Source organism: Megalopta genalis, chromosome 13, assembly GCF_051020955.1.
Source record: "Megalopta genalis isolate 19385.01 chromosome 13, iyMegGena1_principal, whole genome shotgun sequence".
NCBI lineage: Eukaryota > Metazoa > Arthropoda > Insecta > Hymenoptera > Halictidae > Megalopta > Megalopta genalis.
The window spans coordinates 12,924,046-12,939,272 of NC_135025.1; the positions used below are offsets into that span (position 1 = coordinate 12,924,046).

Below are 15,227 nucleotides of genomic sequence, written 5' to 3' on the forward strand. Positions count from 1 at the left end.
ATATATATATATATATATATATATATATATATATATATATATATATATTATATTATATATTATTATATATATTATTGATATAAATTAGTTGTAATAACTGTTGAGGTTATGTGGATTGGAAAAGATGTTTGCAAAGATTGTGGAAAAGAACACAGTACACATATATTTAACGTAACATTAATATAAATGAAGAAATTATCTTTGATACAGAAACTCTTAGTAGTCTATGCAATAAGAAAACAAAAAAGATCGCATGCACGGGGTTTACGCGCACGGACCAGCACTCATTCCTGCATTCACCGACAGATGTCGCAGCACCAGTTTATTTTGTCTCGACAATAACCATGTGTTATAATTGTTGACTATTAATATAGTCAACACAATATTATAATATAATATAATATAATATAATATAATATAATATAATATAATATAATATAATATAATATAATATAATATAGTCAACATTATATTATAATATAATTTCACTATTCATATTCCTCTTTGCCCAATTATTATAAGTTAGTTGTAATAACTAACGAGTTACAAATCGTCAATCATTAATCAGATTACCTTTTGCCCAATTTTGGTCAGAGCACGAGCACGCGAACCCTTTTTTCTGGAATACACAAGAGTGAATCTCTCCGAAAAGAACATCAAAAATTAATCTCGCTTCAAAAATACGTTTCCAGAAAATTATCGACGATACCAGAATGATTTTCTCTTTTTTTGTTATGCTAAAATAAGTAGCTGAAATATAACCTTACAAAGACATAACAATAATCTAATAATACTGTTATATTAAAAGAAACAATCACAATTTCTATTTCATTCCTGTTCTTTACAATGGAAAATATTCTCTTGGAAAATATTTATTTTGCATAAAATAAACCCTGATTCGATGCGGAACATCGCAAAACGGTCTCTAATCAAGTCAGAAGTGTCCGCACAACACCTCAGATCTCTGAACCAACCAGCCCAACAATTCCGAAACAGAGTCTGCCAGGAAGTTCCAACTCGAACCCAGCGAGTCCTTCCCCGCTCCAGAATCCGAGTAGACCACCAGAGTCTCCATCAGAATCGCCAGTAGTAAAATCTCCAGGAAAGTCTGCCGGCAAACTGCAACCTTCTCCAGGCACAGAGACCAAGTTCTCCGGCAACCCGAAACCCGCGAGGATAACAAATTCAGCGAGCCGAGAGAGCCGAGGCGAGGCTCGACTTCGAGCGTTAAGCTCGGGTTCAAGAAGTCGGCCGCGAAAGAAGGCGATCCGTCAGCAAGCCGTCAACTGTTTGCGTATCACTCGGCCGGCGAAGTTCGCGAACTTGCCGCATTAATAACCCAAACTTTCGTTCGGATCTCCCCGCAGGACGTGGCGGAGCCGTTTGCTCGGCAAGGTCTCTAAATCGCGCGACACCCGCCGTGTTGTTCTTCGAGGACTCCGCGGAGCCTGTTAATAGACCCCGGAGTTCATCGAGTTTCGAGCCTGTTTGCTTGCACGGCGGATCCGCCGCGCCGGTAACCGGATCGATCGGCAATTTGTCGCCGGACGGCAGCTTTTCAAGACGTTATTAAATCCCGCCCGCCATCCCGGAAACGTATGCGTGAAGTTTTATCGAGGCCGGGGGAGGGGACCCTCCGAATTTTATTACCTGAGAAGCTGATGCGTGCACTCTAAATCGTAATGCTCGAAGTTTCGTATTTGCGAGAGGCTAAGCTGCGATTTCCCGGAAACTCGACGCCTCGTGCTTTCATGATTTGTGTTCGCCGAGAAAAAGTTGGTAAAGAAGTGGTGCGCACAATTGTAGACTCGAAGTAACTTTTACATTGTTGCTGATATCTGGACGAAAACTTGATCGAATATCATATCTGTATATTTCTATTTTCTATTATTGCTAATATGGAAATATATATAAATATGATATTTTGTTAGGATTTTTTAAAGGCACAGGCTGTGTCAGCTGGAGGATGCCATTTACAGTGCTACGAATAATTATAAACTGAAATTAATTTGTACATTTTTGTTGGTATTTAAGCAAGGACCAGAAAATATTATATTTGTATATTTCTATCTTTTATTATTTCTAATATGGAAATATGCAAGTACGATTTTTTGGTAAGTTCTTGATTAAATATCACTAAAAATGTAAAAGTCATTTTGAGTCTGTAATTATTCATATCACTATATGTCCCCCAGTGATTGGACGATTAACGCTAGAATTACCAAAAGCTATTTCTACCAGAATCAATTAAAATGACTGGTCTTTGACAAATACGTGACAGTGGAATATTTTTGTATTTATTGATTTATATTACTATTTTACAAAAAGAATTCCGTGTTATGGAATTGTAACTACTACATATTTAAAATAATAATAACTCAAGAAGCTTCTGATTCCGATTGAACGGTACCGTTCATTAATTAAATACTAATTATTATTCTGTGAAATGTTTCTTCTTTTATTTTTACAAAAATGACAAATAAATCTAGCTATATTTAGTCAATCTTTCTTTTTCAAGTTTCTTCGAATCAGTAAAATTCGTACTTTATTTAAAAACCGTTAAAAAATGTCGAAAATCGTAGGTGTGAAAGAAACTATAGTGCAAGGGATTAAGTAAAGCATAAACAATCATTAACAAACTATCCATTCAGTTACCTGAATTTCTGTTACATCACTAAACTCCGTTTGATTGTTATTGTGTTTTTGTATTGCATAACAAGGGATTCATCATACCAAAAGAATAAATATTATTATTATTATTTTCAATTATTATTGTTATCAATTGTTATTATTGTTATTAATTATTATTATTATCTTATTAGTATGCACAAACCACTACCACATGACATGAACGCAAAAATAAACAATCATTAACAAACTATCTATTCAGTTACCTAAATTTCTGTTACATCACTTCACTCCGTTTGATAGTTATTGCATTCTTGTATTGCATAACAAGGAATTCATCATATTAAAAGAATAAACATTATTATTATTATTTTCAATTGTTATTGTAGTCAATTCTTATTATTGTTATCAATTCTTATTATTGTTATCAATTATTATTATTATCTTATTAGTATGCACAAACCACTACCACGTGACGCGACGCAGCTTTTCGAAAGCAATTTTGCCCGCAACCGGCCCCGCAGGACGGCGAACTTATCTCGATCGGGGGCCAAGAAAATTTGTCAGAGATCGAATGGCAGGATCGATAACGCGCACAAAGGAGAAACACGAATAATCGAACAGCAGGCAAAGGTAGAAACGAGTGGCCGCTCGGTTAGGTTTCACGTCGACCGCGTTTCCGTCTTATTCAAAGCGATGCGGCTGTTCCTTCTGCCCGTCTCGTGTTACGCCTCGAAACGCGCTCGCGAAGAGTGCGGACACGTGAAACGCGATGGATTAATTACGCGACCTGGCCGGGTTTAGGTGTTCCACGGCTGCGGTTCATCCGCCGCGGAAAATCGCCGCCGCTGGCGGCGCCGAGCGGCGAGAGAAAAGCGTCGCGTGCGATTTATCGATGGAATTTACCGGTAGCAATCGAACAGGACCTCTACCCTCCGCTTCCCGCTCCGGCCTCGACTCTGTTGCGGCTTATGGACCGGAAACAACTAATCCTGGGAGACGAATCGGCCTCCTAACTTGTTCGGAGCGCTCGCTGAAAAGGAAAAATTGCCGTGGACCGACGAGAACTAGAGGGCACCGTTCCTAACAGAAAATATCGGATCGTGGTTTTGAATATGTTTAGTGAAAAAATCATCTTAGGCTTTTGTTGGCACTTCATGCAATCGGAGCATTGTCAGTAGATCGTGGATTTCGGCTCAGATTCTAATTTTCGTTAATTTTTTTATAAGTGTGTGACGAAAAAAATGTTTTCTTTTTTACAACTGGGCTGTAAAAACCCTAACCAGTGATTTCATATTTTTTATGCTAAAATTTCAAAGTGGCTTTCGTAGGAAACGATTTCTGGACAAAAAATATCGGACTAAGATCGAAAATGTACTTGCTGGAAAATTTAGGCTTTCCTTTGCAGTTTATACAGTTGGAATATTATCAGTAGACTGTGGATGTTTGTATAAAATATAAAATATAAAGTTCCATGAATTTTTTTATAGAAATGTGACAAAGGAAACAATTCCTTGCGCCTAGGGTGTCCTGTCCAGTGATTTTTGGCATTTTTTTATATTGAAATTGTTGAAATTACAAAGAGTCTTTCGTAGCAAAACGATCCAATAAATTTTTTCATTCAAACTCGCATTGAAATAAAAGTAGCAAGGTGTCTAATTCAGCCTTATAAGTAGACTGAACGCTAAAGAAAAGTTTTTTCACAACGATTAAGAAACAGAAAGTAAATGAAAGTAAATAAAAATAAATAAAAAAACAAATTGCCGCGACAAATATAAATAAACGTGATGCAACACGAAAATACAATGTAGTTATTTAAAGAAACACTGATGACCCTGAAAACTGTGAAAGAAAACAACATTTTAATAAAACAACCTCTGTAGAATTATTGACCACGCGATACCATTCAAATTGCACAGAAAATAATTTTTTACTTTCTCAAAAATGTGAGATACCGTACATATACAGTAAAGACTTCCTTATCCGAAGATTTTTATTTCCGATACTCTGGTATCCAAACGTTCTATTATCTAATTATTGTATTATTTGCTATTTTTGTCATCTTTAATCTTTTAAGCACGACGCGCCACTATAGTGGCTTTCGCGGATGTCATCTTTCAGAACGACACATCACTATAGTGGCTTCCGCGGATGTCATCTTTCAGAACGACGCGCCACTATAGTGGCTTCGGCGGATGTCATCTTTCAGAACGACACACACTATAGTGGCTTTCGCGGATGTCATCTCTCTGAACTATGCGCCACTATAGTGGTTTCCGCGGATATCATCTCTCTGAACGACGCGCCACTATAGTGGCTTCCGCGGTGTCATCTTTCAGAACGACGCGCCACTATAGTGGCTTCCGCGGATGTCATCTTTCAGAACGACGCGCCACTATAGTGGCTTGCTCTAGTAGCTCACTCGCTCATAACTCGTTTGAATCAAATAATCGTCTTCATATGCATTGTTTCACACTTCTTTTGTCTTCGCATCGATTTACAACAGTCTTAACGATATACAGACAGAATATACAGTATCAGACTTTGTACAGTACATATCAGACTCTGCCGTCCAGAGAAATAGCCTCGCGCAGAATTCAGCCGTATCTAAAAGGTTAATTTAATATAACTCGTAACAACGTCAACTGATTTCAATAAAATTTTCAGTATGCATACAAGTTACCGAGAACTACGAGGGGCATTTTCTAAATTTTCGTTATAGGCTCGGATAAAAAAGTTAACGACAGTTTCTTTTTCTTTTATCATTCCAAGTAATAGCAAAATTTTAAAAAGGCATTAAAGAAGTTATTGCGTTTCAAAAGGTGTTCTTCTCTGAAGGAGGAGAAGGTTCCGCCGGCAACAAGTAGCAAACGCAGCGCATTATCGCCGGCTCCCGTACCCGGATTCGACAGTGACCGGTCACCCTGTTAGCACTGAGCTCCGACAGTCCAAGTCGTCGTTACCAGACCGCGTTCCAAGAGCCTCGTCCTCTGCGCCATAAAGAATAATTAATCCTCGCAGCGGTCTCGCGGTTTCTTATTACTTTTGGCTGCCTGTTCGCTCTCGCTGCTAATCGTTCCGGGGACCGGATCTAACGAGTCTCGACAGCCAGAAATTCCTCGCGGAAGGCGGCTCTCTCTTTCTTTCTCTCTCTCGCTCTCTCTCTCGCTCTCGCTCTCCACTGAATCTATTTCTCCGTGCCGAGGCTTTCATTTCCTGACTCGCTGCGACGTCCGTTTTCCTCGTTTCAGTGAGACCCGTCCCGTAAAGTCAACAGAAATATTAACACCGACGTTCGCGCCGCACCACTGTGGGACCAAAGGCACTCAAAAGCGGTAAACAGTCATATATATACAATGCATCTTGTATAATCAAAAATTAATTCGTATATACACGCTGCCAAAAATATTACTCAGAATTGGGAAGTGAGGAGTTCCTGTGGCAAGTCCCTAACGAGCTCCTAATCCAAGCCGTTTTTAAAGCTTCGTATAATATTGTTTCGTTTATCTTTTGTTCGTAGCACGCGTCGCTCTTTATTTGGAGCACCGGCGGTTACGAAAATATAGATCATTCTGAAGCAACCGTCGCCAGACGATCATCCGAGTTTTCAGAATGAAATGAACCCTTTGCGTTAACGCTTCTTTGTCGCTGATGAATTCCTGGACGAAAATTTATATCTATCCCGTGCTAAATCTTTAGCGTAATCTTTGTTTAACACTCGAACGATAAAAATATTTTCCGATAAAAATATAACTGAGTATGCTTAGGTTCGTTTATTATTTTATTTATCAAGCTTTACCAACATAATTTTTAAGCTATTTTCCATAGTCATTAATGAGACATAAGAAAATTGGTGTTAGTTGTCAGGGCTGTCAGCTGTCTGGGCCCGAATGGGCCTTGACCCAGCCGTTCAAGTGTTAATGATTAAATATTGATCACAAAATAGTGGAATCTTGTTTCGATTTAAAGGAAAAATGTATCATATCTATATTTAGTAGATTAGGTTCGAAATCTTTATGTCGATTCAGTGCAAGGATTTGGTAGCTTAAATGCAGATATTGCATGAATGTATACATTCCTGAGGTCATTTGAAGTAACTTTTTCCTTAGCTAAAATGCAATCCGCGGCTTTATTCACGAGTTATTAATAAAAAACAGTGACCAATGAGAGGCGAGATCAGCTGGCGCGAGACGGCCGAGCGGCCAATCAGCGGAACTGAGCTTCGACCGCGCGTTGGCCTGGCCGCCTCGCGTTAGCCGAGCTCGCCTCTCATTGGTCACTGTTTTTCGCTAATAACTCGTAAACAAAGCAGCGGATTGCATTTCCGCTAAGGAAAAAGTTACTTCAAATAACCTCAGAAACCCCTCATTTCCCGATCTTGAGTTACTTTTGGAACACTCTGTAGTTTCTTAAGAATATAGCCCATGATTTGCCATGATTTCTTCTACTATTAATTAATTTTGGCGATGAGTAGAGGGCTCTGAAAGTGGCCAATCTCGAAATCATACCAAAATAAAATCGTCGTTTATAAATATATTACTTTTTTAAATTAAATAATGATCGACAGAATCAAGTCTGCCTATATACCTGAACTACACGAAATATCGTTTTCGTATCTGTGCTACTTTCTCGATTATACTTAACTGAATATGTCAAAATTTCATTTTATTTAAAAATCATAAACGTCGTGTTCATAATTTTCGTTTTGGCTTCATCTCATAGACCGAAGCTTTCCCTTCACTTAAACGACGAAAACTAACTTCCGTTGATTCATAAATTGATCATAAATATACGATTTCGATCGGGAAATGTTTTTCACCGCTTTTGGATGCCTTTGGCGGCAGCGTGCGCCGGCAGGTTGCCGCGGTCGACGAATCGGCGGCGCGGCGTTAATGGAACCTCGTCGTGCCGTGTTCGGAAAAGAATTCGAAAAAGAATTCCAGCCGAATTAATATTCCGCCGCGGAAACCGTCGGCCACCTCCTCGGATTTCCGGTAATCCGTGCGCGGCACGTCTCTATGAGATCACGTCCGAAAAGGAGTTTGTTAACTCCGCTCGGAACCCGCGCGGAACCCGCCCCGAAACCCCGGGCTCGAATTAAACCTATCGCAGCGGGCACACCACCGAGCTTCCTTCCTCCTCGCCGATGTCCCCGGTTATAATAAGGTTATCGTTCCCGGCCGGACACGATTCCGCCCTGAAATCGCCCCGGACGGCCGCCGGCAACCGCTCCAAGGCTAATCGAGTCACTCCGCTCTGCATTCATAAAGTATCGACGCTTTCTAAAACGCGAACGCTCGGTTTCCAATCTCCGTGGATTAGGGCCGAACGACATGGTGTCGAACGGCCCGCAGGATTCATCCCCTTTGCCATACTTCGGCGAGTCTGGCACGCGATGGTGATTTACAGTGGGCCACAAAAGTGTTCGTACACCTTTTGAAACGGAATAACTTTTTTTAAGCTGGACTGAGGGGCTTGAATCTTGCTCAGACGATAGCGGGACCAGTCTACCAGACGATGACCAAAATGCTTCTTTTTAACCCTTTCGCTACGGGCGGATTCTCCGTCGCGGTACTTCTGCTGAACAGAGCGCTGCGACATCACTGCACGCTACGCGACGGCGATCGTCAGCGGAAGTCGGTACTCCGCGGCGGTCGGCGGAGAACCTAAGCTGTTTGAATTGAATGAATTTTTCCCCAAAGGGTATTTATAAATAAAGGGTATTCCAGGGTATTTTATAACGTCTTAGCATGCGCTCTTTAATTTACAGTATGAGAGGAAATAACATTATGCAATATAATGCATCTTATGGAAAGCCACTATAGTGATCCGTAGTATCTCAGTGGCACCAAATGGAAAGCCACTATAGTGGTCCGTAGTATCTCAGTGGCATCATATGGAAAGCCACTATAGTGGTCCGTAGTAGCGAAAGGGTTAAATTTTGCTACTACTTGGAATGACAAAAAAAATTAAATAAAATAAAATCACCAATTATGATGGAATTCTTTTATATTTTAGATTTCTTTTATATTAACTACCGTTTACAAAGCAAAATGAAAGCGTCCATTTTATCTCGGATCGCGTGCAGGCGCCTGTTTGAAAATGAAATATTTGTTTGGATGTGAAACCCTTTGAGCACAGTATTTAAAATCGAATTCTATTTAAATGATATTGATTGGGTATTTTAAGAGTATTGTTATTTGCGCTTATATATAGCTTTGAAACGTTTCATTTATTTTCGTTTGAGCTTCGGGTATCGCGGCGAAAAAATATCGCTGACGCTGTTGGCGTTCGCTTGACATACAAAACGCGGGGACATAGAAAAAATCGCCAGCAAGGATTTGTAATAAATTCAACGTTGTCGCGTGGAAAGCGAGACGGACGACTACGATGGTTGCACCGACATAATCGAGGAGGGAATTGTGCTACAATAATTTACCATCGTAAAATTAACGCCAGGTTTACGGAAAATTAGAAGCAAATCTTTTTATTAAAAAAAAGTTATTTTTATTACGTGATTGAAATAAGAAACATATATTTGAGACTTTTATCATAATACACATTTGTGCTCACGAAAGCTAAATTACATATCGTTAACATTTCAGTAAAATTTGATATTTTAACGATTACATGCTTGTATTGATGCAACATATTTATTTACGTTGCAATATAATAAGATAAATAAAGCAATAAATAAATATTGCAATATAGTGCAATAAAATAAAAAAAGTGAAACAAGATGAAAACAGGTTTTCAAATTAAAAGAAATAAAAAAATAAAAATTGAAAATTAGGAAAGGATAAAAAATAAAATTAATATTGTTGTGTTGATACAGTACTTTTATCGATAAGCGTATGTCCAATGAAACTGTACTGAATAAATTCTCCATAAATACATCTGTAAAATATCAGTAATCGGAAATTGCAAAATTGATACATATAATTTGAATTTCGACTAATGCTGTAAAAATCTCACCGGCGCGACGTGAGTAACAGTAGTTGCCGGGACATTTTCTGGTCTAATTTCGGTTCAATTCGCTCTCTAGAAAAACATCCGAGCTTCTGAAGAAAGTTGCCATCGATGACGAGGCGGATCGAGAAACAAGTAAAAGTTTGTGCAAAGTTTTATCGGCTGGCGGACAGCCGACTTTATAAATTCCTTCGGCCCCGATCCAACCATCCCCCACATCCGAGCACTCGTAAACATTTTACGCTTTTCATTCGGAGTCGATGCGTGCAACTTCGAGATAAACTTTTTCCAGTATTCATGATCGTATCGTCGAAGACTGTTGCGAGGGAGGGAGGGAGCCAGAGATACTCGTAAAGCAAAGGGAGCTTGTAAAACGAAATACTCCATCTCTCGGTACCATTCATCATAAAGGCTCATGCTATTTTTGTTGCTGGACCCTGATTGGTAAAGAATGTCATAAGCCGAGCTAAGAATTAGACATTGTCTTCTGGTTTAATATTTTCAACATTATTTTCAATTTATATTATATTTAATATTATTTTAAATTTGTATTATATTTAATATTATTATCAATTTATATTATATTCGATATTATTTTCAATTTATATTAAATTCAATATTATTTTCGATTTATATTATATTCAATATTATTTTCGATTTATATTATATTAAATTTTATTTCCAATTTATATTATATTCAATATTATTATCAATTTATACATATATTATAATCAATATTATTTTCAATTTATATTATATTCAATATTATTTTAAATTTATATAATATTCGATATTATTATCAATTTATATTATATTCGATATTATTTTCAATCTATATTATATTCGATATTATTTTCAATTTATATTATATACAATATTATCTTAAATTTATATTGTATTCAATATTATATATTTTCAATTTATATTATATTTGATATTATTTTCAATCTACATTATATTCGATATTATTTTCAATCTGCATTATATTCGATATTATTTTCAAGCTATATTATATTCGATATTATTTTCAATTTGTATTATATTCAATATTATTTTCAGTCTATATTATATTCAATATTATTTTCAATTTATGTTATATTGAATATTATTTTTTATTTATATTATATTCAATATTACTTTCAATTTATAGCATATTCTAAACGGTGCCCGATTATGTCTACTGTACATTTAAATTATTCGACAATCATCAAAGTCGCCATTTTTAATTTTCATCTTCAGTTGCTTCTTGCAGCATCGCTCCTTAAAATGTATAACATTATTCATCTCACAGAATTGAATCCTAAAAACTTGAAAATGGCGCTGCCTTAAAGCATATACCTTTCTATTTTTACTTAAATCAATTCTTACTCTGATCTGCAAATGTATATTTCATAAAAATCTGCGTCTCATAAATTGATCGCTAAAAAAATATCAGAATTATTAATAAAAATTACAAATAAAATAAGAAACACATTATAACAATATAAATAAAGCTTTTGAGCTGAAAGTTTCTTTTACAACATATCTTCACGATACTAAAAAGAATAAGGCTATGGATGTCACGCTCCGATGACATTTTCGAAAAAAAAGAATTTTCTTCACAAGTAAACTGTATGTTTACAAAATTAATTTCTACAGATTTGAATTCATCGTAAAAAATACTACAAACACGAACGCTTTCAGAATTTAAAAAAGTTACTGGTGGTTGATTTTCGCAGGGTTGCCACCCCATGCATAAATTTCGATCGTGTTCCTATACGAACAAATACACGAGTGTGCCAGAAGAATCGTTCGATCTCGGTGCCGGATGCGAAAAATTAGCAAAATCTGGGGGACAGAACGGTAAATCTGAATTGCGACCGGTGAATTTCGGCACGATTCCGCGTTGCCCCGCGGTGTTATTCATCGGAGAGCGTTCAACCCGCGACGACCGACGACCGGCAACAGTCCGCGCATTGTTCGTCATTGGAGCCATTATCTTGGAGCTCGGTCGGAGGAGTAGATGGCCCTTAATAGAGTTCCCTTCGTAACCGCTTCCTGCCGGCATCCCCGAGTCTGTCGCTTATTTTACGAGCCGCTTAGCAACGTGGAAGCCGTGTCGACGCCGCCTTTCTCCCTTGTACACTTCGTTCATATTAATTCCACGCGGAGGAGGCTTTACGGCCAGTAAACTCGACTGAACGCGCTTAAGGGCTCACGGTGTCCCGTCTAATGCAGTCTAATGTCGCTCGGGTTTATGCAGCCGCACGGAATCTTGCCGCGTCTTCCTCGGAAGACGGGACTTCTGACGGTCGAATCGGCTCGAAACTGTTCCGACCCAGTCCTGGAAACGCGACTCCGCGCTGGACCCTTGGCCCTTGCTTGCTAATTTTCCTCCGAGCTGAATGGGGAGACTGCGGCAACCCTTGCGCGTCGATTTGATGGCTGCCGCGATTAAATTTATGCAAAGCGTTCCGCATTAATTAGCTTTTGCATGTTCTCGAATGTATTTCTTTGAAATCGAGAGATATCTCTCTTATTGAACTGGATACATCGGCAGTTAGTCGTTGAAACTGGTTGCTAGAAAAGGAAACATCGTGGTAATTGAGGTTATGTTGCAGTAATATGTTTACGCTAGATTTATGGAGCACTGAGGGTTGGCCAATAAGTCATTGCGTTTTTTATCTCAGCAAATGAAAGACAAATTTTCTATGAAAACAAAACTTTAATCAATGATATGTGCCGCACAATGTATATATATATATATATATATATATATTTTTTTTTTTTCTTACGTAAATTCACTTTAAGGGGTAGAAATTAACCCCTAAATATTCAGGTATTTTTTATCCTGTTGATATAATTACTGATTCGCTGATTCTCTGTCGGTCTAAATATTATACGATTTTGTACTATAATTATAAAAAATGGGTGTTCAGCTATATGTATAAATAAATTAAAAATTAAACTAAAATTGAATTAAATAATTCGTAAATTATACAAGATAGGAAAAGTATTCAAGCGAAAGCCGCTTCATTTTTTCAACTCCATCACGTGGTATACGAAAAATATCGATTATTTGTTTATAACTTTTCCCAATTGTTTACATAAATAGCAAATCGTATACCACATGACAGATTTGAACAAAAGAAGTAACTTTTTCGTTTGGAGAATCTTTTTGTATCTCGTATACTTTGCGAATTGTAACAATAAAATAAGAAATAGCCGAATATTTGGGGGTTGATTTACACCCTTAAAAGTGAATTCACGGAAGAAAAAAAATTGTGTAATACATATCTACGTATACTCTGCATATCGCCAAAGTTTCACAATTTTTTCAACTTCTGGGTTGGAGACCATCCCTTGTAAGAAATGTAGAACGTTCAGACGAGAAATATTAATCACAAAAATTTGCAAACATTTAAACGTCGTTTCCAGAAAATGTCTAACCAACTAAGAAACGTTCATCTTCAACACGTTAAGTGCTGTGCGGATCGCGCAAGGATAACCCTAATATTTTCCTAGTTTCCAAAATTCATATTTATTATAATATTACTTATATATATATATTACATATTATATATATACTTATATATATTACATATTATATATATATACTTATATATATTACTTATATTATTATAATATTACTATATAATATACTATACTATTATATTCACAATGCAAAAATGGTTAAGGTATCATCCGCTATGACAGACTTGAACTATCCAGTCGCGGATTCCTGAATTAAATGACCTTGATCCCGCAGGAATTTTCGGGGTTGATTTCCGGCAGTTAACGTGTTAATAGGAGACGCGTGGAGAAGTGCCTCTAATTCGCGTAACACCGGCATGTACCGTGGCGTTCCGGAGTCTAAACTCGCTGATCCGGGTAAACCGTAGGAAAGGGCTAAGATCGAATCGCCTAAGCAGAGCCGAGGGGCTCGGGCGGGTCGGTCGTTCTAATTTGTTTCCCGGAGAGCTCGCACGAGCGGTTAACGAGGTAAACTTGGAACGTTGGTCGGCGGATCCGCGGGCATTTCACGGAGCGCGGCCAATCGTACTCGCTTAACCAGCAATTAAAGTCTAAATGAACTTTCTCGGACGCGTCCGGTTCGAAACGAGGCCACCGACACCGCTGGAATCAGAACACGCTCGAAATTGCTGCGTAGGTTCGGGCTCCGGATCCGGAAGCAGCGGCTGCGCCTCCAGCACCCTCGGCACCCTGCCACTTAACCGGTGCTACTCGTCCCTGCCAAGGGGCGCTTTGGCAGTTTACGGTAGTCTGACGAGGCCGGCCACCCTGCCGCGGCTTCCTCTGGGTCTTGGCCTTGGTCCCGCGCCGGCCACCGGAAACGGACCGCTGCCGCAGAACGACAGGGACAGGGACAGCAACGGCAGCAGCAAGAGGAACAGCGACAGCGTGCTTTGCCATCGGCTGCCGCTGCTCCACCCACTGCCAACTTGCGACGTCGCTAGCCATCAGGGAACCGGCTTCCACGAGATCTTCAACGCCATCCGGTGAGTAAACCACGCCGACATTTTCTCCACTTTTCGATTTAACCCCTTGGAAAGCACATTAGAAGGGGCATGCATTTTCCGAGTCGGCTGTGAGAAACAGAAGTTGACCGAGAATGTGCACTTTTTTTTAACTAATTAGCTGTCGCAATCTCTTTCGGATGTTACTGTAATTGTATTAAATATGTTTGTGATTGTTTTCGCACTTTGTTTGAATACAACATTCTCAGAAAATATATGATTTAATTAGTGAAGAAATGGCAAAGTTTTGCGTTACGACGAGAATACCAAACAGCTGACTGGTTAATGATTTTAGCGAGCGGAAGATAACGTAGCTATAATTCTTATATTCTTGCAATATCTTCAGAGGTTATGTTACAGCTATACGTTCTTATCACAAATGCTTCGAATCTACAGTACTTACACCCTTCTATTACTCGGCTTAAGTAACATTGTGGGGGTGTAGACGACCTAAAATAAAATCTTAATAATTAACGTATTATTTATGACTTTCGAAATATAGTAAAACATTTTATATAGCATAGGTTATTTAATATATTATAGGTTGTACAGTACGTTATAGGTTATGTAATATATAACCTCTCAATGTTGTAGTGTATTTGTACGCGTTCGCAGACAAATTAAAAATCAACAAAACTGTTATATTATTAACAAGAGTTTGATCTCATTAACAGGACTATGATAGTGATACTAATAATGGTAATTTATATATCATAGGTTATTTAATATATTATAGGTAATTCAGTACGTTATAGGTTATGTAATATATAACCTCAATGTTTTAGTATATTTGTACGCGTTCGCAGACAAATTAAAAATCAAGAAAACTGTTATATTATTAACAAGAGTTTGATCTCATTAACAGGACTATGATAGTGATACTAATAATGGTAATTTATATATCATAGGTTATTTAATATATTATAGGTAATTCAGTACGTTATAGGTTATGTAATATATAACCTCAATGTTTTAGTATATTTGTACGCGTTCGCAGACAAATTAAAAATTAACAAAACTGTTATCTTATTAACAAAAGTTTGATCTCATTAACAGAACTATGATAGTGATACTAATAATAGTAATAACTTTATTTATCAACGGAATAAACCC

At 37.9% G+C, this 15,227-nt stretch overlaps 1 protein-coding gene across 4 annotated transcripts in view; it reads left to right on the forward strand.

Moving 5' to 3' along the window:
- The window catches only part of LOC117224855 (uncharacterized), a 548,263-nt gene that overhangs the window by 480,510 nt on the left and 52,526 nt on the right, over positions 1–15,227 (forward strand). For all 4 annotated transcript variants that reach the window (XM_033478031.2, XM_033478032.2, XM_076526011.1 and 1 more), the window contains one exon: positions 13,748–14,096. In XM_033478031.2, the coding sequence (XP_033333922.2) occupies positions 13,748–14,096 (349 nt within the window). The remainder of the gene's footprint in view (positions 1–13,747; positions 14,097–15,227) is intronic.